The sequence below is a fragment of the Solea senegalensis genome, linkage group LG2 (assembly GCF_019176455.1).
Source record: "Solea senegalensis isolate Sse05_10M linkage group LG2, IFAPA_SoseM_1, whole genome shotgun sequence".
Lineage (NCBI taxonomy): Eukaryota > Metazoa > Chordata > Actinopteri > Pleuronectiformes > Soleidae > Solea > Solea senegalensis.
The window spans coordinates 31204593-31226088 of NC_058022.1; the positions used below are offsets into that span (position 1 = coordinate 31204593).

At 39.5% G+C, this 21496-nt stretch overlaps 1 protein-coding gene across 10 annotated transcripts in view; it reads right to left on the bottom strand.

Moving 5' to 3' along the window:
• The window catches only part of tns1a (tensin 1a), a 93870-nt gene that overhangs the window by 21678 nt on the left and 50696 nt on the right, over nucleotides 1-21496 (bottom strand). For 7 of the 10 annotated variants that reach the window (XM_044014691.1, XM_044014660.1, XM_044014652.1 and 4 more), the window contains 13 exons: nucleotides 20621-20662; nucleotides 18306-18355; nucleotides 17167-17338; nucleotides 17029-17079; nucleotides 16802-16924; nucleotides 16240-16304; nucleotides 14837-14920; nucleotides 11108-11220; nucleotides 10963-11023; nucleotides 10783-10858; nucleotides 10121-10250; nucleotides 9261-9332; nucleotides 9023-9148 (listed from right to left, as the gene is read on the bottom strand). In XM_044014691.1, coding sequence (XP_043870626.1) covers nucleotides 9023-9148; nucleotides 9261-9332; nucleotides 10121-10250; nucleotides 10783-10858; nucleotides 10963-11023; nucleotides 11108-11220; nucleotides 14837-14920; nucleotides 16240-16304; nucleotides 16802-16924; nucleotides 17029-17079; nucleotides 17167-17316 — 1051 coding nt within the window. In that variant the 5' untranslated portion in view covers nucleotides 17317-17338; nucleotides 18306-18355; nucleotides 20621-20662. The remainder of the gene's footprint in view (nucleotides 1-9022; nucleotides 9149-9260; nucleotides 9333-10120; nucleotides 10251-10782; nucleotides 10859-10962; nucleotides 11024-11107; nucleotides 11221-14836; nucleotides 14921-16239; nucleotides 16305-16801; nucleotides 16925-17028; nucleotides 17080-17166; nucleotides 17339-18305; nucleotides 18356-20620; nucleotides 20663-21496) is intronic. The other 3 variants (XM_044014669.1, XM_044014643.1, XM_044014616.1) reach the window with 1 other exon arrangement.

A 21496-nucleotide genomic window follows, 5' to 3' on the forward strand; every position in this document is an offset into this window, starting at 1 on the left:
GTCTATAATCAGTGCACATGAGTTCTATCCATTAGAAAGTGTACATGATTTATTTTGCCACATGGATTTGAGTCCAACCTGCACCTTTCAACACTTGGCGCAAACATTTCAAGTGCACATTTATACACTATTGACGTGCAGAGGTCGATATGTGCACGTGCAGTGATGTCAGCGAACCATGTGACATCCACCTTCAGAGCTTTCATAGTCTGTACGCCAACAAGATCCACGTGTGTGCAACTGGCACAGCAGACAATAAATCCCTACTGTACTCATAATTAGTCAGAATTCAAAAGAGATATTAACACTTAAAATTTGGTTATTTCCTTACTGCCGGACATGAACGAGAAACAGAGACATCCTCATGAGTGCTGACATGACAGTCAGTTGGGGGAAAAAGGTGTCATGGTTGGCATATCAGTGTCTGGCACAAGGAAAACTGTCGCAGTTTTATATTTACCGTGTCTGCCTCTCTGTCCATCTATCTCTATCTGTGTCCAGCTGTCACAGTTTGAGGTAACGTGGCGTGACCGTATCTGTGTCTGTCTCCAAGACTGCTTTCAGGCTGATGTCATCTGTGTGCCTGGCTGCCATCGGAGTGGCTGTCATAAAAAAACTACCTGTCAGTGTATCTGACTGACGGCCAGCGACACTCCACAGCTGATCCATGTCATCTAGTTTTAAATTTGCACTTCATGTCATTGCTCCAAAATTCCCCTGGACCCCCCAAAAAAAATCAACATTTTTCACTCATGGGACACTGGAGCTGCTGTGTTTGGTGTGTTTGTGTCACTGAGGTAAAGCTGAATAAAAGATTTCAAAGGCACAAAGAAAGAGTTTTCATCTTACAAGTGGAGGCAACAGTTGATTCAGTTTGGTAAGCTGAGTAAGCAGACTAACTTTTCCAGTCAGGAAATGCTGCCTAATGACAAGATAATACCGATAAGATACTTTAGACATAAGCCAGAATATAATTTATAGGGTGAGACTTCTGTTAAAGTGGCTAAAATTGGTTTATCCGTCTGTTCCTCTTGGCAGCCATGTTGGCAGTGATTGAGAGTATATGGCAGGCAGATGACAGGTAGCGCTTCAGTGCAACGTCTCCAAGTCTGCGTCTCTCAAAGTCAGACAATTCAAGTGGAGTTCAACATTCAGTGTTGTTCTGCAAAGCAACTTTATCACTGTGGATTGACGCAGAGTGGTAACAGTCTTACATTTATGGAATCTAAATGTGTCGAATAAGTACTTTTCTAAGTTTCACCAGAGATGACATAAATACAATTAATCCCATAATAATGATAGGGCAAGATGGAGGCTAGATGATCTGCTCCATTTCGACTCATTTCATGTGACCACGTGAAACAACTAACCACACAAAACGATCACAGCAAAATCCTGTATTTGACCTGAAGCCACTTCAGCCGCCGAAATATTCATCTGACATCACTTCAACAGCCGAGACCATCATCCATCGGTCTTTCACTCATGAGGATCATCTGCCGGCTGTCTCGCTAAAGATGTGTCTCAGAGACACTTTCTTCTCCTGCTCTGATGCACAAATACAGCGGTTCAAATCCAGACACAGAGAATGTACCAAAAGCAAAAATATACAAAAAATGCAAAAAGACAATGGTGGAGATAGGGATGGAAAGAAGGCCAGAGAAATGAGAAAGACAAAGCCACATGAAGGAAATTCAAGACAGATGGGAGGAGAGAGGAGGCATTAAGAGATGAGGACCGGCTCAGCTGGGTCCCAGTGCTGGGATTTGAACCTGCTGCTGCAGCTCACCTTGCTGTCAGCAAGAGTTCTAACTGGAACCACTGTGAACACACATTCATGCACATACACATACAGAAAAATGTATCATTAAGTCAACAGTAAGGAACTACAAGAACTTAACTAATGAAAAAATAGAAAAAGTCTTCATTATTATTTTGCTCCGTTTGTTTTTCTTGGTTCCCCTACTTCCCCCATTTTTGTCTTTATTTCATTTTTTAAGGGTTAATTTAAGAAATAATCTACATGGCAAAGATCGTTCATTTATACACAATGAATAAAGTAACAGATTCATTTTTACCACTAAATCTGATTAGGACCAAACACACTGTGTATTTAATAGAGGTAAATAGTATACTTAAATACTAAAAAGATAAACTATGCTAAACTGTTCTTGTGTCTGTCTTGTATCACCAATATAATTTAATACATTCTATGTATTAATTGTATTAAGTTTAAGTAATTTAAATGTAACTGTTTTTCCCCTTTAACACTAAAAAAGTTAAACACACTCTGGAAGTGTGTTATATTTAATATGTTTAGTGTTCCTTTCACATTAAAAGTGTTAAATACACAGAAATTACCTTAAATTTAAAGGTTTTATTGTTCATTTAACATAAAAGCAGTAAAGCACACTCTGGAATTGTGTTGTATTTAATACTATTAGTGTTCCTTTAACACAAAAAGAGTTAAATAGTCTCTGGAATTGTGTTATATTTAACATTTTTTGTGTTTCTGTTAAAGTTAGAGTTAAATACACAGAAATTATGCTACATTTAACTATGCTATAGTTCCGTTAACACTAAACAAGTTAAATACACTCTGGAATTGTGTTTATTTAACCTTAAAAAAGTCACTTGTTCCTAAATTACAGTGGTGATACAATGACCCTTGATCCATAGATCAAGGTAATTGTAAAACAGGATGGAAATTTGAATATTAACACTTAGAAACAGCGACACAGCAACACACTGTAAAAACAGAGTTGCATCCTTGTGCAAAATCACCAACCAGGGTCCCTCATAGTTTTGGTGCACCCAAATTGCAGCCTGCTCATAAAATGTTCCACACACAAATTGCTTGGCTCCATGACTCATTTTAAGCCATATAGAAGCCAAACGCCCCACGAATGCCACCGCGTTGACATGGAAACGCAATAAACAGACAAACAGACCCGCCATTCAAAAGGGTGTTGTAAAGTTGTCTGCTTTAAAAGTGTGAACAATTGTGTTTTAAAAAGAATGCAAAGCATTATGCACGCTGAAGACATTCAACATGTCATTTGATAAAATTTTACATTCACAGGCAGGTGATGTGACCTCAGAGTTTAGGACCTACAGGCTTCAAAGAGCTACTCACCGGTCAGCTGTTCTCATTTATATTACTTCATTCCTTATTCTTTCCTCCTTTTGTTCTTTGTGTACGTTTCAGCAAAAACGAAGACAGAAAAATGCTAATAATTTGTCGTCAAGGTCTGGTCTTCACTGGCCCTCTGTGTCTCTGTGATAGTGATAGTGTGTCTCACTATCACTAAGTGTCTCTGTCTGTCTCCATCCAGCTATTCCAGACATGTTTCAGGGCTCGGCCCCAGCCAAATATGGAAGGAGGGCAGTGAACAAGGGAGACGGCTGGGTGCTGTCACGGGGCCATACTGTACACCACACACACACACAAACTAACTCTTATTCTGCTGTGGCAACACTTCAAATATCAGATATTAAAAGTTAAATTGTCCATTTTTTTTAAGTTGTATTTCACTATAAGCTAGTGGGTTTATTGAATCAGTTTCCTGTTGACCTTTACGTCACAGAAAAAGAAACCGCAAATGGCGGTGTTGGACGCAGAGATGGATCGCGTTGTGTGTGTGTGTGGTTCTGTGTGTTTTGTACCTCCTGCGTATGCTAATCATGACACAAATGAGATGGAGCACGGTTCGTGTGGTTGCGGTGTAGTCCGAAAGGTGCGACAGTACTGCAGTTTTATACGTCGTCCAATTACACTTCCACTTCAAAGACCGTGGAGGAAATGTTGGTGCTTGTGCAGAACGGCAAGTCCAACTCCAGTCCGGTTAAACGTATACATGCCAGAGTAATCAGACTATGAGTCGCATTATCTAGGTCTGATAGTCCGACTAAGACTAGGTCGATTTTTGTCAAACTAACTTGTTTCCATGACATAAAATCAACTTTCAACATGCATGTAAATACACAGACGAGTGTCTGTATGATACTGGCAGACTAAAACCCCTGAATATCACTCAGATAAATACCTCACTAAGTACAGATTGTGTAGAGAGACACGCACCATCAATGTCTAGTAACCAGAATGTGAGAGGGCTGCACACATGTAAGCCAGGTTGCTGTCAACATGTCAGTGGTGTGGATTTATTTTAAACTCAAAACTTTTTGTGTGTAGCTAGGTAAAAAAGGCATCAGCACAGAAAGTGGTGTAAAATATCAATATCAGTATTGGTATCAAACACCCACCATAAAGTGGTATCTATGGAATTAGATTTCCAGGGACAATAACGCTACCTTTGTCCAGTAGATTTCAGAGTTGAATGTTTTTCATAAAGTCAGATTTCCAGTCCATTTATTTCTCTCCAGGCGCTTGTAAACTTTCAGTGACTCTCTGGAGTAAGATGAATTGAAGTTGAAGTCCTCACTGACTGTTTCCAAACTGGTAAAAAGCACACCTGGGGGCATTATAAAGATCAGACATATTCAGTCTGTCAAGTTTTGCGATATACAAGTTGATCTCTGTGGATTCAAAGTGCACAGTGAACAATCACAAGTTGAATCCAGCACTGTTCTTTTTTTGCTGCATTTTACGTTCATAGAAACCAAGTCACCTGACGTCCGTAGCTCTATTAGGGCGCACATTGTGACCGACCTGGAAGAAAAAACCCTATTTATGCAGATTTACAGCATTAGCCAATCGTCACCCTCTGTCAAATACACTGCAAAATCAGACTATGCAGTCATGTTAATCCCTGGATTTTCACGTAAATCTTTTTTTACTTGCGGCCAAAATGACCTGTAGCAGCTTCAGTTTCAAAAATGAGACATGGCCGAGGTACAGATTATCCAGATTGAAGGATTTTAAAATCTACTTAGTGTTGTATGAATGCTACCCCAGTATAAATTTAGTATACCAGCAACACCAGAATATATAAAAATAATCCTGTTTGTATCTTTAAATGAAACAGACACACATTTGGATTGGTATTTTAACACTTTTCACGTGTCTCCTCCATAAAGCACCGCAGGAGCTGCAGGAGAAGCTGCACGGTAGCCTAAACAGTGCCGTTTTTGACGGCTTTGACCTCCAGGTCGACAGCTGCCCCAGAGCACAGGGCTATTAGTGGAGCAAAGGCAAGTTGACAAACACAAGGTGCACTGCAAAAGACCTACACAAATGCACAGAAACTTACAAGCCTGCACGGAAGGATATACAAGCCTATAAATACTGCATGAGTCACACACACACACAGAAACAATAACCACATGCAGACAACTGCTTTAGTGCAACACACAACAAATTCCTTCAGTGGAAGAAAACTAAAGTCACCTCTCTTCACTGAGCGTGTGCATCACCGTGAAATACACACAGCTCTAAGCCGCCTAATCCCACCGACCCCCTTTAAGACTGCCGTCTTTCGTTGAGTCCTCTCAACTGGATTTTTTCAAGGTCACTGGACTTAGTTAGTGGCGCCCCGGATGCGTTCAGACTGCAGGACGAAAACAGTGGTTTCACAGAGGCACTAATAAACAAGTCTGGATTGGACAGAGTCTATCTTTGTGTGTACAGCATGTACTAAAATAGGCCATTCTGTCATGGGACTTATAGTATCAGCGTTATTCATGTGGCATCAGTGTGTGTGGTCATCTCAGTTCTCTTACTCAAACATGTATTTTACACATGATTAACATTCTCTCTATGCTGACTTACAACCCTCTTATAAATACACTTATTCCCCTTGTGGATATGTGTGACTGAAATATACTCCAAAGTCGTTTTGGTCAATGTTTAAATGCTGTTGATGAGCGGTTAGGTTATTAGTTATTTTTAAAAGATAAAGCGTATCATTTACTACGACGAGATGTTGAACGAGTTCCTGCACCTATGGACCGAAATGTCTGTGTTCACACCAAGAGATGATTTATGGGGACTCCACTTTGGAAAGACAGCGTCGTGCCAAAGAGTGATTTTCTGCCAGAAACTGATTAAAGCCGTATCTTGGAATTCAAATAACTAACACAGCTGCTTTTCTCTGGATTAAACCTGTCGTACAGCGCAAACACACAGTATATTCTGTCTGTGGTAAAAGCAAAGATACGACTCAGGTTGGTATGTCTGATATCCACTGTAATTAAAATCAATAAAGGATGTTTTTTTTTGTTTTTCAATAAAGAAAGTATCTTAATGGAGTGAGTAATTGTTCACCTGTTGAAATGCCTGTAAACGGCTAGTACAAACAGTAATATGCAGCATTTCAGTTGCCAAAAATGTGTTTTTCTTTTCTCATAATCACTGAGTAGTGTGTCACTTGGTTTCATTTGTGTGTGACAAACTGTAAACATTATCAGCCCCTTTTATGCACTGTAACAGTATTCCAGTTGCCGAAAAGTGCTCTTATTCGTCCTTTTCCCTGCATCCAGACGTGTACCACCACCCGATGGTGAAGTTGGATACTACAGGACTCTGACGCGCGAGTATACCAGGGTCCGAGATTTGCGGCACACTTCGGCGCACAGCATGTGTGTGCGTAAGTATAGCAGGGCCTTTAGAGGGCTATAATATTTAAATGAAACATGAAACCAAGTGATTTTGCAACAAAATATCCCGGCAGCATAAGCTGCTTGTTATTATGTCATTGATGCATTTTCCAGAAGACAAGTGTGACCTTTTCTGAGGTACTCTCTGCCCAGTCCTTGTAAAGAATAGCCACCTGACTCCTGCACCATCTCCCTCTGAACCGCCGAGATTCTCGCGTCCAGAGAGCAAGAGCGAACGCTGCAATTAGACAAATGAATAAACTGGCTGAGAGCTTTTTTCTGCTGAGTGCTGAGAACACTGCTGCCCATTCAATTAGGATCAAACTTGCAATCCTGGCGATTCCCAATGACCTTCTTCCAACACAGCAATTACCGCAACAGTTCTCTAGGGATGTTCATAAAAATGAAATGGGTCTTTGCAAAGCTATAAAAAAAAATCCCATATATAAAAGTGGATGCAGCAACACAATGGCTGCCAAGGCCTGACTCAACTGTTTGTGCAAATTTCTCAGATTAACAACAGTGATCATGAATCTCATCAACCCTAAGAGTTTCCAAGGGACCTTGCAAGACTGTCAGTCTCCTTAAGTAGCAACACTGTGTCCTGAATGGAGCAAAGATGGGATATTTTATGATGCTGTCAATGGTGTTCACTTTATTGCAGGAATTATCCTGTAATGAAGACAATCCCACCGAGAGACTTTCCTTTACCCATTCATAAACTGCATGCACTCATTTACTATAAGAACAAAGCCGGATGAATATAAACACAGAAGAAACTCATTTTTCAAAAGCTAAATTCAAAGCTAAAGTCATTGGAAATCTCCTTGAACAGAAGCAACTCTCTTTATTCGGTGACCGACACCAACACTTGAAAATTTACTGCTGACGTTTGAGGACGTAAAGTAAATGTTTTTATCGTCTATATTTAGCCAAAAACCAAACGATCAAAACTGTGTTAACTCAGCATTTGTGTAAACGCCTGAGTTAGCCGGTGTCTGCAAGTATGCATGACATTTAGGTCAGCAGAAAAAAGAAAAAGATTCTTAAATCCACCATGCTATCATATTCTGTTTGTCTTTAAACTGGATTTAAAGCTGCACTGCAAGTAACGTTTGGTCATTTTTGCTTCATCCTTGTCACTATTCTGACTGTGTTTGTTCTTTGTGAACATAAATGATGTCCTTTTTTTGTGTGCTATGTTATTCATCTGAAAATGGGCTCTGTCAAGCAGTACTATCAGACCCTAGTAAGGGAGCGTTTGTGAGGACATCAAACAGCTGAATGAGCAGGTTTGTTGAGTCATTTTTAGAGTTAAGTAGAGTTAATTTTTTGTGGGCAGTTTTTTGTGTTTTAGTTATCACTATTTAGAACACAGAGCATTTAGGCTGAAAATCTGTGTATTTTTGCAATATTAAATGAATGAATATGACTTTGACCCAACAACACATACTGTAAAAAGCCTGAAGATGTGACCTATAAACAGATTACACACTTTTCTCTTAACAGAGATTTTTGTTATTGTATGAGTCCCAAATCCCTGAATGTGACAGCATGTTAAACTTTGTGCCCAAATTTTGCACAGAAGCAAAAGCAGGTGAGCGGATGGGGGTGGGTTTAAGCACTTTATGGGACACTGAGTAGGGTTGGTGGTGTTTCAAGTTACAACCACCGGGCTACAGCCAGTAGCGGGGTGACTGACGCGACCCTATTTCTGCAGCAGCTATTTAAAGGCCTCATTGACAGGTTGGGGGAGGGTGTGTGTGGGTGAGGGTAAGGGTGGGGAGTAAAGGTGGGTGAAAAAGGGGAGAGACACAGTGCATCTCCTCAGGAGGAAGCATCACGGCATGGATTTCATGTGGGAGCTGGATTAGTGACACGTTCCCATCATGCAATACAAACACGGCAGCAGTTTCCTTTTAAAGGTCAAGTGTGTAACATTAGGAGTCTTATAAACTACCCAAAGGTGTGTTTGTAATGTAATGTGGCTTCAAAATAAAACAATTTTTGTTTTTTGTAGCCGCCCATACAAGGCTTTCCATGTACTCATCACTTTAAAGTCACTGAATCAATAGAAAGCAATTCAATGTCGAACCTCCTTAAATTAAAATCTATCTTCTCCCGTTTGGTGTTTAATCTAAATTGATCTGCTTTTTATCTCAGTTTTTAATGTACAAGAATTAAACCACAAACGTTCCAACCACAAAACTTATCCTCTCGGTGTTTTCAGCCACTTTATTAGGTACACTTGGTGTATCATCTGTTTTTCGCTTTGTCTAGAACTGCAACTCACTAGATATCTCCTCTTTTTCAAACCCTTCTCTATGCGTGAAAATCTCATTTAATCTGAAATACTCCGACCAACAACCATGCCACACTTAAAGACACCTAAATCACCCTTTGCCTCATTCTGTACCTAATAAAGTGGCCAGTGTGGATGTGTTTTTGTGTGTGCGTTTGCACGTACCCTGGTCGCCGTCCGCAGTGTCCTCACATTGTTGGTTGAAGCTCTCGTACGAGTCCCAGCGGATCAGAGGGTCCTGGGTGTTGTAGTCCACCGAGACGCTTGGCCCGTTCTCCAGGTGGCCCAATCCTGCGGAACACGAGAGGTGATGGGTAATAGACGCTCAACACAGAAAGAGGCCACGATAAATTTAAAAAAAAGAATTAGAAGTGATATTTCAGTAAGAAAGTTGAAGATTTACCTTTACCTTTGATTTTCTCCGGGCCATACGAGAAGACAAACTCCACCTTCCCATATTCTGGAAACCTCTCATCTGCACAGGCACACAGTAGGGCCTTTTTTTATTGTTGTTTTATGATACGTGCTCACAAATACACGTTTAATTATAAATATGTTTATATTAATTAGTTTCAAATTTGTTTTATTCAAGATTCTGTAAGTGGCTGCTTAAAGCGGCAATGTTTTAAAGCTAATTTTTAATGTATAAGTTGGTTAAATATAATTTCAAAGTCATACAGCATTGAAATTACAGTTTACACCTGAAGGTTTAATCTAAATATAACATTAAAGGTTAAGTCTAAATGGTCAACTTAACTTTAAACCTAAATCTCAATGTGAATTAAAACTAAAGGTTAAATTATTATTCTAAATCTTCATATTGGATGTTATGCCTCTGTAAGTAAATGCAGCTTTCACCACCAGAGGACCCTATTTAGTCCTAAAATGTGAGGAAGGAATTTGTGCTGCAGCAAAGCACAAATGTCTTGATATAGAAAATAGGGAATGTTGAAAAATATCCAAATTTTTCAAATCCCATTGGTTACGGAGAACAACTAAATAGCTTTTGAAATCCTACTGTTCCACGTGGGAATTCAAATAAACCCTTGATCAGCTCTGGAGTCTATTACGCCCTGAGGTCACTTATTGTTTAGTTAGTCAACAGTTATTGCTGCGATTGTGAGGCCTCCGAGTTGTTTTCAGATATTTATTCATTTCTTTTGATAATACACTTCTGCTCTCAAGTGAAAATTCAGATTTTTGATTTACAAAGTGATGGTCGAACAAACACAAACATGTGGAGAACACCCAGAGAGCGCTTACCTTTGAAGGTTTCGTCCAGCTCGCTCTTCCCAAAGACCACACCGAGGTCGTGGATGGCACAGGTGTGGAACTGAACCCTGAACACCACGTCTCTGGTCGGGTTCCTGTACCTTTTGTGGTAACACTTCAGCTGCGGTGAAAAAGAAATCATCAATATATGAATTTGTCTATCAACCAGCCCATATCTCTGCATGCTGATTCTGATAACTAATAGTTTAGTTGTTTTTCTATTGATCATTTTCAAGGGATTGTTCAAGTGTGGTTATGTGAGGTATTGACATAGTATATCAATCAATCAGTCAATCAATCAACCTTGATACATGCTCTCACTGACAACATGGTTGGTTATAAAAAATGTGATCAGCACGCTGGTCATGTTGAATAAAAAGTACATTCATGTAACTGCTTTGGTTTCGGTTGTTAATGTAAAAGAAAAAAAAAATTAACAGTATTAAATTCTGTAAAAATGTTACTGAAATATTCCAAATTAAATCAGAATCGAATCGTGGATCGAATCGAATTAAGACCTTGAGAATCGGAATCAAATTGATTCAGGAAACTAGTGGTGATACCCAGGCCTAAGCAGAAATACCTCATACAACCACACTTGAAAAGAACATTGAAACTGGAGAAAGTTCAGTGTTTTGCGACTGAGCTCTTACCAAGATGTCTCCCTTCAGTAGCAGGCCTGGTTCAATTGTGATGCAGATACTGGTGTTGCTGTCTCCTTGTACATTACTGTGTTAATAATAATAATAAAAAAAAATAATGTATTGATTCTCTCATTCCCCTGAATTAAAACTAAAACAAACCACTTTAAACTGGAATAAGAGTTGTCATACTATATTCCTGATGTGTAGACTGGTTGCATTGCCTGGTAGATCTTCAAGAAAGGACGGCAGCCTGTGGAGGGAAGTAAAACAAGGAGATGGTCTAGCAGCAGGAACACAGTTGTGACTGCGAATAGTGGAAGAGGGAGATACTCACCTCCTTTGGACTCAAAGTTAGGTATGCCGTGCATGATGACGTGATGCAGGAACAGAGGCTTGTTGTTGATTTTTATGTGTCCCGACAAAAGGCCGTTGAAGTAGCGCACGTACCTGGAGACAGAGGAAGAGCAGGCAGAGTTGTAAAGATGTTGTCAAATACTGCTCATGTCGCAAACATCAAGTTGGGTCATAGGTATCTTGTGCAGGTTTTTTCGTCATTTATAAAGAAAAAAATCATATAAAATAGAAAATGTGGTCAATTCCAATACAAAGTGCTGCATCTTATTTCTCTTTCTCTGGCTTTAAAATAATTGTGCATTGGTTTAAAGTCACTAATCACATGACATAGAATATAAAACACTAGAATCTTAGTTCTTTCTCGCATTTGCAGTTGGTTCCATAAATATGAAATAGATATAGAAAAAAGTATGTCATCTAAGCTCATATAAGAGAAGTGAATCACTTCTAAATTGTATTTTCCAATAAATAGTAATACAATTATGTCTGTTTGACTAAACTTTTTTTTTTTGTTGATGCTGAGTGTCTAAACTACAAAATCTTAATGGTTATGGAACCTTGTTAAACTGAATTGCAATCTTGCAACTACACCTCGATACTCCATGAGGGCAAAAATGTATTGAGTTTTATTTGTCAGGTTTATCATGTTTTTAGGTCACAACAAGATGAAAAAAATAATAAACCTGAATTAAATTCATCCAATTAATTTACACTCCCTTAAATGAAGCACTACAATTTACTTTTATGCAAGTAAGACGTGATATCTTGTTGCATAGGTGCTGACAAAAGGAACGCGATCAGGTGTAACCGCTAACGGACCTGATGATACTTGCTTACACAGAAGTTCAGAGGTCACAAAGGTGTTATAAGCTATAGGATATAGCTTAATAAGTTTTGATGTGGACCAAAAAATGGGTTTTAATTTGGGTGATATCGAGTTGTGATTATCCAATAGACAATTGAGATTTACTAAATTTAATATCCACACATATAAATTTAATAAGCTCACAACCACACAGCTAATCCCACTAACCACTAACCCTCGCCTTCATGGCAAATGTCACAGTAGAAAGGTGACATTGGACGGGTGCACCTTTGGAGTCAGTGTGGTCTGCTTGTAAGTGATGATAACAACGATGCTACCGAACGTGACCCTGACCGTCGGGTCGACACATGCAGTCGCCCCCCCACCCCCCTCTTGCTCTGCTGTCTGTTGCCAGATGGTTTCACCTCTGAAATTCAATTAGACAGAGCAGGGAACACCACATAAGCAGTGCTGAGAGGAGGAAGGGGCTTGTAATCACAAGCCGTGCAGATGTTCTGTCTTTTATTAAGTAATGATCTCATATTAAAGCAATAGTTAAGGTTAAGGTATTTTGTTTCTGTGATGCAGACTCTGACTAGGACACTAGGGTCGACAAATTAAAGGTAAGATGCCTGTAAATCAGTATTTCCTGCTAGAAAACGCAAGTTTGTTAACAACTCATTGTCCTGCACCAAATCCCATAGATAAAACCCACGTTTTAGGTTGGCTGTTTTACTTACTTCCTTGTATGATAAGTTTGTGTTACCTAGGTAACCACAAGTTTTCAAACATTGAAGGGACAAAATAACACATTTATAGAGGCAGTGGTGGATCAACAACTCCTGTGTGCTGCTATGTAAAAATGACAATATTCTCCATGTACTTTGGTGTGTTGTGTTTATGTAACCCACACGGCTCTGCACATCCGCTATCAGTCCCTCTATACTTCCCCCTGGACTCTGCATTGCGTTTTGGGTTCAGGACTGTGATCGAGACCTCGATTGAGCATTTATTTCACACTCCAAAAGTAGTAGTAGTAGTGGTGGCTGTAACCCATATTGCACCTTAAACCTAAACCAGAAATCATTGAGCTATAACGACACACTTAAATATGGTAAGGTCACACAAAGCTAATGCATGATATAAAACAGTGGCTACAAACCCTGCAAGAATAATTTTGTCTATTTCTTCAATACTTGGATGGCAATCAAACCAGCAAAATCAATTTCCTGTTTTAATTTATAGCTAAAGCTCATTTACTTCTCCATAATCCACCATAATAATACCACTGGCCATATCACACATAGCTTTTTGTACGTGGGTCAAGTTTTAACTTGATCACTTGTCTCGTTATGCTGTTGCTCTTATGCAGATTTGTGTGTATATACTGTCAATTTGATTATCCAAACTTTTTACAAGCTCTCATAGCTCGAACTGAGCTCACCTTTTACTCTTGATGATAATGTCACACATTCCAGACCATAATACTAGCAGACTCCAGGGGGCAGAGGTAATTATATCCAAAGCAAGAAATAGCAGCAGGGCAGAGGGCAAGCCTATAGACCTGTTAGAAATTGGCTGGCTGCCTAATTCACAAAATGAAGTGGTATTGAGTTGCTTGCCGTTTCCTTGTTTTTTTCTTCTTTTTTTCCCCTGCTCATCTTTTTCCGAGACTCTCACGTCAAGAGTCCTCTCACAGCAGGTGAAGGAGAGAGACACTGTGTGGGTTAAGCCTTTCAGCTGCTGACTGTCTAATAATGCAGTGGGGACTAATACAATGTCAGGAGCAGATTTATGACTTAAAGGAGAAGGCATTAAAAAAATAGTTTAAATACCCATTAAAACCACTTCTGCTTGGCTTGACTTGCTCTGGTTTGAGGCTGCTTTCCTCTCTGTTCATGGAAAGGGCATTATCTCAAAACACACACTGCTAAAAATGGAAAAGAATTGGGTGAAAATATGCTCCGATATCCTTAGAAGACAGGAATGAACTGCCACTAAACCCTGGGCAGCTTCCCCAAGAGACACCAGTGGAATCCCTCAGACAGACAAGACGGATGGCCTCTGTCCGTGCCGTGACATTTACTAACAATTATCCCAATTAAAATGAAACTGCAGATAAACAAGAGGAAAAAAAAGGAAAGCATTTCCTCTGCAAAATGCTTCTGAAACTAAATTAGACTGATGGAGTTTGGTTGTTTTTGTTATTTTGTGGTTTGGTTTGCCTAACATTTCAGCTCCTGACCCCCAAAAACACAACAGAATATGGCAGCGACTACTGACTTGTGGTAGTTTGCAAACATTTTGAATCTAATTTCTGGAAATAATTTCATGAACCCACACTGCCTCTTTAACTTGTAAGCAAAAATCGTTTAATTTATGCTGGTGTATTGTATGGTGTGTCACGTAATATTGGCTGAAGAAGTGACAGCCCTATTGCAACATAATAAACAATAAACAATCTGTTTTGATTCAATTTGAGCTGTAATTTTTGTGGTGTAGCAGCCTGAGCAAGATGTCAGGACCTAGCAAACTGTCACTTCCTACACACCTACTCACTCAGAAAGTTAGTATCTCAATAACGAAAACATGCTGTTTTTACTGTTAATTGCACTTGTGTCCTTTTCATTTCATAATTATTCAGTCATACAATTTTTTAATCAATGTTACGAATGTTTGTGTGTGCAAAACAGCAGCAATCTGACTGCTAATGCTAACAATGGCTAACCTGAATTATGTTCGTGCTCATGTTCTCGACTCAACTCGGAGGTGACGCCACTTCAGTACATTTTGCTTCAGTTGTTCACTTTTGTGAGAATAACTACCACAGTTTTCATCCTCGGGTGCACAGAAACAACAGTAGCAGAGCAGTGAACCCAAACAGGAAGTGAGGTAATTACTAACCTCCTCTGCGATGGCTGACCCACAGGAAGTGCTTTGTCCTCGTAGAAGCGCCTCATGGCGAACCTGTCCAACGCCTGGTCAGCACTGAATGACACACAGTTAGATATTAGAGCTTTAATCTTTCAAACTAGGCTGTGTTTAACGGTTTCAAAATGATCAACAACTGCTTGTCTTTTGTAAATAAAAAATATAAAGAGATTGAAATAAGATAAGACAGTCCTTTATTTGTTCCGCAGTGGGGAAATTTACATCGTTACAAAGATAATAAATAATAAACATGCATTACCAAAAAAGAAAATTACAATATAAAAAGATATTAACACTTGGACTATAAAAAATGAGTTAAAATAGAATGTAGAATGTACATTATAGACATTTAGCAGAATATACACAGTATGGACTTGATATTTACAGTATAAATAAGTATATTGACTTACATAAGTAATAATAAGTAAGTTTAATAAGTATATATGAGACTGAAAAATATTCCAGTCTTCACCATCACTAAAACAGTGTAAATCCTCCTGGCTCCATCCCACCTGGTAACATCTGCCCGCATTAAAGAGCAACAACAGATTGAAGCTCTTCTTCTCTCAAAGCCAGGAAAATAAGCTGACTGTGGATTCAGTGTTTTGCCATAATAATCATATCAGTTTTCAATTTTCAGTCAAGACTGCTCAGGTCTCAGACCCCGGGGGCCTAAATGTGCAGGCACAAAACCTCAGAGATTAGGGGGAGCTATAAAGGGATAGTTCAGTTTTTTGAAGTGTGGTTGTATAAGGTATTGACGTGTTATCAACACTGGCTTTGCCTCACTGCTGCATGCACATTGCTTTCCAGGGACTTAGCTGAGAGCCGGACAATCGCTTTCACTGATTACATGGCGCTGCCAGCAGAGACAGAATTCATTATTACGCTAAACTTTCACAGCTGGAAACTGAAGTTTGTAAACGGCTCACTCGAACACACCAAAGTGCATCTAGAAAATGTACATTTTTAGCTCCAGAGGGAATGGCAGCTGTTCAATAAGTTTGTGCCACTAAGGTAAATCCAAGGTAAATCCAACAGCCAAGTCAAAAAAAGCAGTTGGGAGCAGGTAAACTTTAATTTCCTGCTGAAAAAGGTCGTCTAACGCCAAAGTAAGGTAGCAAATAAATGTTTTAAGCTATCGCAGGCTTAAGCAGGTGTAGATATTACTAGGTGAGCCTGTTGAAAACTGGCTAAAACCTGGTTTTCCTTTTGTCCCTGGCATGTCCACTCAAACAGTGGCACGAAGCAGTGGTCAGTCGGCGTTGACGTCATAACCTCATGCAACCACACTTTTTAAAACCTCAACTTTCCCTGTAAAGTAGAGAAAAATCAAATCTTTTTAAAAACATGACATGAAAAAATGAAACTGATACCTGGCGGATATGTTGCTGTAGTGCATGTACGCCGCCACCACAACCCCAGTTTGACCTCGATTCCCCTGGGACACAGAAGCAGAAGAAAATACAAACTTTTGTCAAGTCAGGTGATTTAAAGTTGGACTGTGCATGCGAAATTATTCAAAGATATTTGTTAGGCATGTTAAGACAGAAGAACAAATACTGTACAGCCTCAGAAGTGATAGACTGGTCAGCAAGCTGCAGGAGTTACATTTGCTGGAATAATACAAATCACCTAATAATATTTGATCACTTTGTTTGTTGAAAAGCCACAAATCTGTCAAGTCGGGGGAAAATGCCGGCGTTTTTTCCTGCTCCATCTGGAAAAGGTGAACTAACACTGTGCAGTTACTGTATGTTTGAACAGGACATAATGGATTGTTTGACGATAAGAATTCAATAACTGCGTGATTTAGTATGGAATTTTATGAGATCAGCCGCCTCAGAGCAGACGAGATAAAACATAACCAAACATTCCACACTTTTGCTTTTTTTTTCATGTGCCTCCTGGACATTTGTTTCACAATTTCTGCGTTACCTTGTTGTGTAACACAACAACGTTGCGTGGGTCACCGTTGAGCCATGTGTCGATGGCCTTGCACATGCTGCAGATTTTGTCCAGCGCTGGTGCATGATGGTCTGGCCAGCCGAACTCCAGAACCTGGGCAGGAGCAATGAGAGCAAAAGGGAAGTTTGATTTTTGTGGTTTCATTTCTCTTTATACATGAGGTTAAATGAGAAATATGTGTGTGTGTGTGTGTGTACCTTGTGGTTTAACTTTGATATGTCAGTCCTTGTCTCGCTCAGGTTGAGCATCTTAAATTGCAAAGAGAACAAACATGAAAATACATATAGGAGCAAATACAGGAAACTCTGAGAGGTGAGTCAGGAGGTCTTCCTCACCAGATAATGTTCGCCGTGTTTGGAGTGCAGCATTGTCGCCACCTCCTTGAGGTTGGTGATATAGCTCTGCTCCTCGGCGCCGGCAGGGAAAGAGAGAGAGATGATCCTCTCTGTGATGTAGACCAGGTCCACCTCATAGCTCTCCTCCATGGCCTGAACCACACTCTGACTCCTGCAGAGGCAGAGGGAAGACGGTGTCATGGTCGGAGGCAGAAAATGCCTGAGGTCCATCTAGTCTCTCTCGCTCTCCTTGAACCAGATACTGGAGTCCTGATTTGCTGAATACGTTCAAAAAATAAAACATCCGAGGTAACCGGATTGGCCAAATAAGCCTTGAGCAACGAGTTCCTTGTTTGTTAGACAGTTAGATTGCTCTTGTCCTTTTTATTTAATGACAATTATATGGTAATGAATCATTAAAAATACTTGATTTACTTGGTGTTCAAACAGCTCTGTTAGAAGTTTGGATTTTGTGTGAATTTTGATGATTTTTGCAGGACACAGGAGAAGCGGCTTTGACCTTTTTCAGTCATAACCATCAGCCTTGTTACATTTCATTTCCAGACATGATCATTTTTAGGACTGCAGTTGCATTTTTTCCCCCATTTGAGAACACGTCGAAAACTCCCTCCACTGTCTCTCGGGAAGCAACCCACAAAGTTCATCGCAAACATCCACTCGATCAAACATAAACCCCCGCTGTTCACTCTTATTCTGTGTTTCTCGGAGGTGGACAGATTTACAATCCCTCGCCGACTGTTTACATGACCTCTGCTGCTATTATGCAATCTGTTCCTCTGGCCAAGCAGCAGTCAGGTGGTGAGCAGACAGTAAAGTCCTGCATGAGAAAGTTCCATGTTTGAAAAACAGCAGACAACAGTGAGTGGAGACTGCGATAACACATTTGTGGGCGGAATAACCAGTAAAGACGAATGTCTGTGTGTGAGCAAAATGGATCATTTCAGGTCTAAATACTGAAGGAAGTTTTGACCCAAAAATCATTCAAATTTAATTTTATAGTACAAGTTAGTCTCAAGTTATAGTAATGAGTTTTGAAAAAAGGAAAATTTAAAAAAAAACTTTTTTAAACTTAATTAATCTATGCAAACATATGCGTAGGTTGATGATGCGTGTCTTACCCGGACTGCTTTCGCCTTATCTCCACACTCTTGCAGGACCTCGTAGATCCCTAGTGACAACACACATGCACATAAACAAATATACATATTCAAGTATAGTATATACTCAATGTGGTATGACGATGAAGTTCAGGAAAAGTCTGCACTCAGAACTGCAACACTTAAATAAGAGTAAAACAAAGGGAAGAAGAGAATGAGAATGAAAAAAACGATACTCAGTATTGTTGTTGCTCTATTCTCTGTTTTTTTTCAGTTATTTTGCTAATATTCCCAGTGGATCCTACCTTCCCAAACAGGTAGCCAGTGCTCCACCTCCATGCTGAGCACACGTGTGAAAAACTCCTCTGCATTGTTTTTGCAAAAACAATTTTTTTTAAAAAAAGATCACAAACATAGTTCCCAATAAAAAGACACCGTGCTTCCCTGTCATTCCTGCTTGAGCATTTATATCATTTAACATTATGTATCTCCGTTCGCTCTGGACCTTTTTTTTCTCCCCACTTTCTCCCTGCCATCTCTCCTCCCAGGCACTTGTGTTCTCTGAGATTGTCCTCCATCACTTTCATCATCCCATTATGTCTGACTCCGCCCTCAAACTCTCCTTTTCCTTTCTCTCATCTCGACTCCTCGTCTGTTTCCTGCTGTATGAGTCTGTATTATACTTATAGTCTGCTTATTTAAAATGATAAATAGAGCAATCACACTTTTACATTTCTATTCATTTCTCTAGAGGACTTTAATTTCTTGCTTTCCGTGTGTGCGTGTGTGTACGTGGATTCTGTGAACTAACTCTGCACACAAGCTGCTGGACACAAACAGATCTGGTGTTTATAATCTGACTCTTGAGTCATCTCCAAACTAAACATCCAGACGACGAGTGGCGCAAACACTGACTCGTTATCGTGACTTACGAGAGAGAGAGAGAGAAACATGGGATCTCTTGGTTTCATGAGGGGACAAATAAAGATATGGGAGCATCTTAAAATCTAAAAAATATTATATAACAAGCCAACATATAACACATTCTTTTTCTTTTTTATTGCTGGCATGAATAAGTTTTCTTTTTGCATTTTTCATGGTTCGTTCTGCTGTAATTTTTCTGGAATCTTGCGCCCCCCCCCCTAGTCTTCATGGTTTAGCAATATCAAGCTAAACATGCATGCGCAATTTCAGAGCCAGGACCATTTCTGGCACAGATGAAGCGTGAATTTGCAGTGAAGTTGCACAAATAGACGTCACGGCTGGGGTTTTTTATATTCTGTCAGTCAGGTATGTACCAGATATTTTGTCAGACTGGCACAGAAAAGAGAGCCGCTTAAAGTCCACCTGCATGGAGTGTGCAACTACAGAACAAGTGTTAAAATATAAACTATAAAAGGACTATAGCTAATTTTTAGGTATATATATTAAGATGCAACCAAAAAAACACTAATATAGAAAAAGAGAAATAAGCAAATTCAGAAGAGTCAGTAGGAGACTGTTTATGAAGTTTATGCCAGTCAAAGACTGCGACGTTTGGCTTTTTGAATGGGATGATGTGACTGAAATTTTTTGATATACATTAGCAATGAGTTAAACTTTCTAAAAACAAATTTAAATACACATTCTATGTAGCTTGAGCTTGTAATGCAAATGCAACAAATCAAATAGTGGCCTTAGACTTGGGCACAGCACTGTTGCAACAGTTATATATTGCTCAATTCGATATGAATTCAAACAATTCATAAATGCACCTTTTAACTTGGGACTTGACTCTGATTTATGCTTTATTTAGGAGTTTAATATAGTCTGTGGCTGCAAACTTACACATCACATGGACAGGTTGTCTATAATGGGTGGTTTGTGATTTGTATGCCTACAATACAAAGTCAAGCCTTAGTTTTTTAAAGTATTAGTTTTATTGAAAAGATAGAAAACACTGAAATTACACAAGAACACACTGGAAATACAAACACTGTTCAAAACCAGCCCCTTCTTTTAAAATGCTATTGGTCTTGCTCTTATTAACCCCAACCTTAAACTGGGATTAGCTCCAGTGGCCCCAGAGACCCTCATGTGGAGGATAAAGTGATAAACAATGAATGAATGCTTGAATCATGCAAGGGTGTAGTTACCGCAAGAGGAATCCTTGAGTAACACTTGAGTAACAATGTCAATGGCCAAAAAGGACGGTGGGTACAAACCATGAACAATGTACGCAAATGTACACTGATTCCTGCTCTTTGTTGCAATAACTATGACAGCCTTTATAAAGGAAGAGATTTTAAAGCATGTCTCCTCAAAGGTAACACTGATAAATAAGAGGCGGCACTTACCGGGGTATCTACATGCTTTAATGGCAGCTGAGGAGTGGGAGGCTGGAGAGAGAATCGACACAGAGACAGTGGGTTACTCATTGTTTCCCTCACAGCGAGGAAGAAACAATACGGTGAGAGGAAGGGTGAGAAAGAGACCCAGAGAAGCTCTCTTTCTGTCTGTGTGGTGTTGTCTCACACATGCACACAAATACCACATTAAATCAGAGGGATGAACTTTAAAGTGTCTTTAAAGTGAAAAGTGAACTTTAAAAATGATTAAATTACTGTTTCCTGGCTAGTGTAGTTGCAGAAGGCGGCAAGGATGGAGAGAACGTAAAGGAAGTACATGCATACACACACACACACACCCTGACAGTGATCAATGTGTTGAGGAAAATCTCATCGCAGAGTTTAAGTGCAGCGTCTCAGGCTGATGTGAGCTCTGTAAACAAAAGTGGGGAGGACTGTTAAACAAGCTGCCGTGGTCATTTAAAAAAGCCCACTGGAGTTCGGAATGCTCCTAATTTGGTCATAACATCAGTGTGAGTAATCTTTGCATTTTAAAATATCACAGACTGTGTGTGTGTGGGGAAACGTCATTGTAATTCACTCTTGAATGGTCACGAAGTGATGCAGTGAAATCAATTATCTGAAATTCAAATAAATAAAATAAATAAATCCCATCTGAATATATTCAGATGGGATTGTTTTGGTGATGCCTGATGAAGTGTTCTGTGTGGTGCAGCATAATACATTTTTAAACTGTTGGTTTTGAGTTGTTTTTTTAAGGCTGTGGGCTTATTGTCAATTCAATTATTAAATTAGTATTTTCTTCTGCCTTAAAACCTAAATACTTGTAAATGTAAACAATCCCTTAAAACATGGAGGACAAAA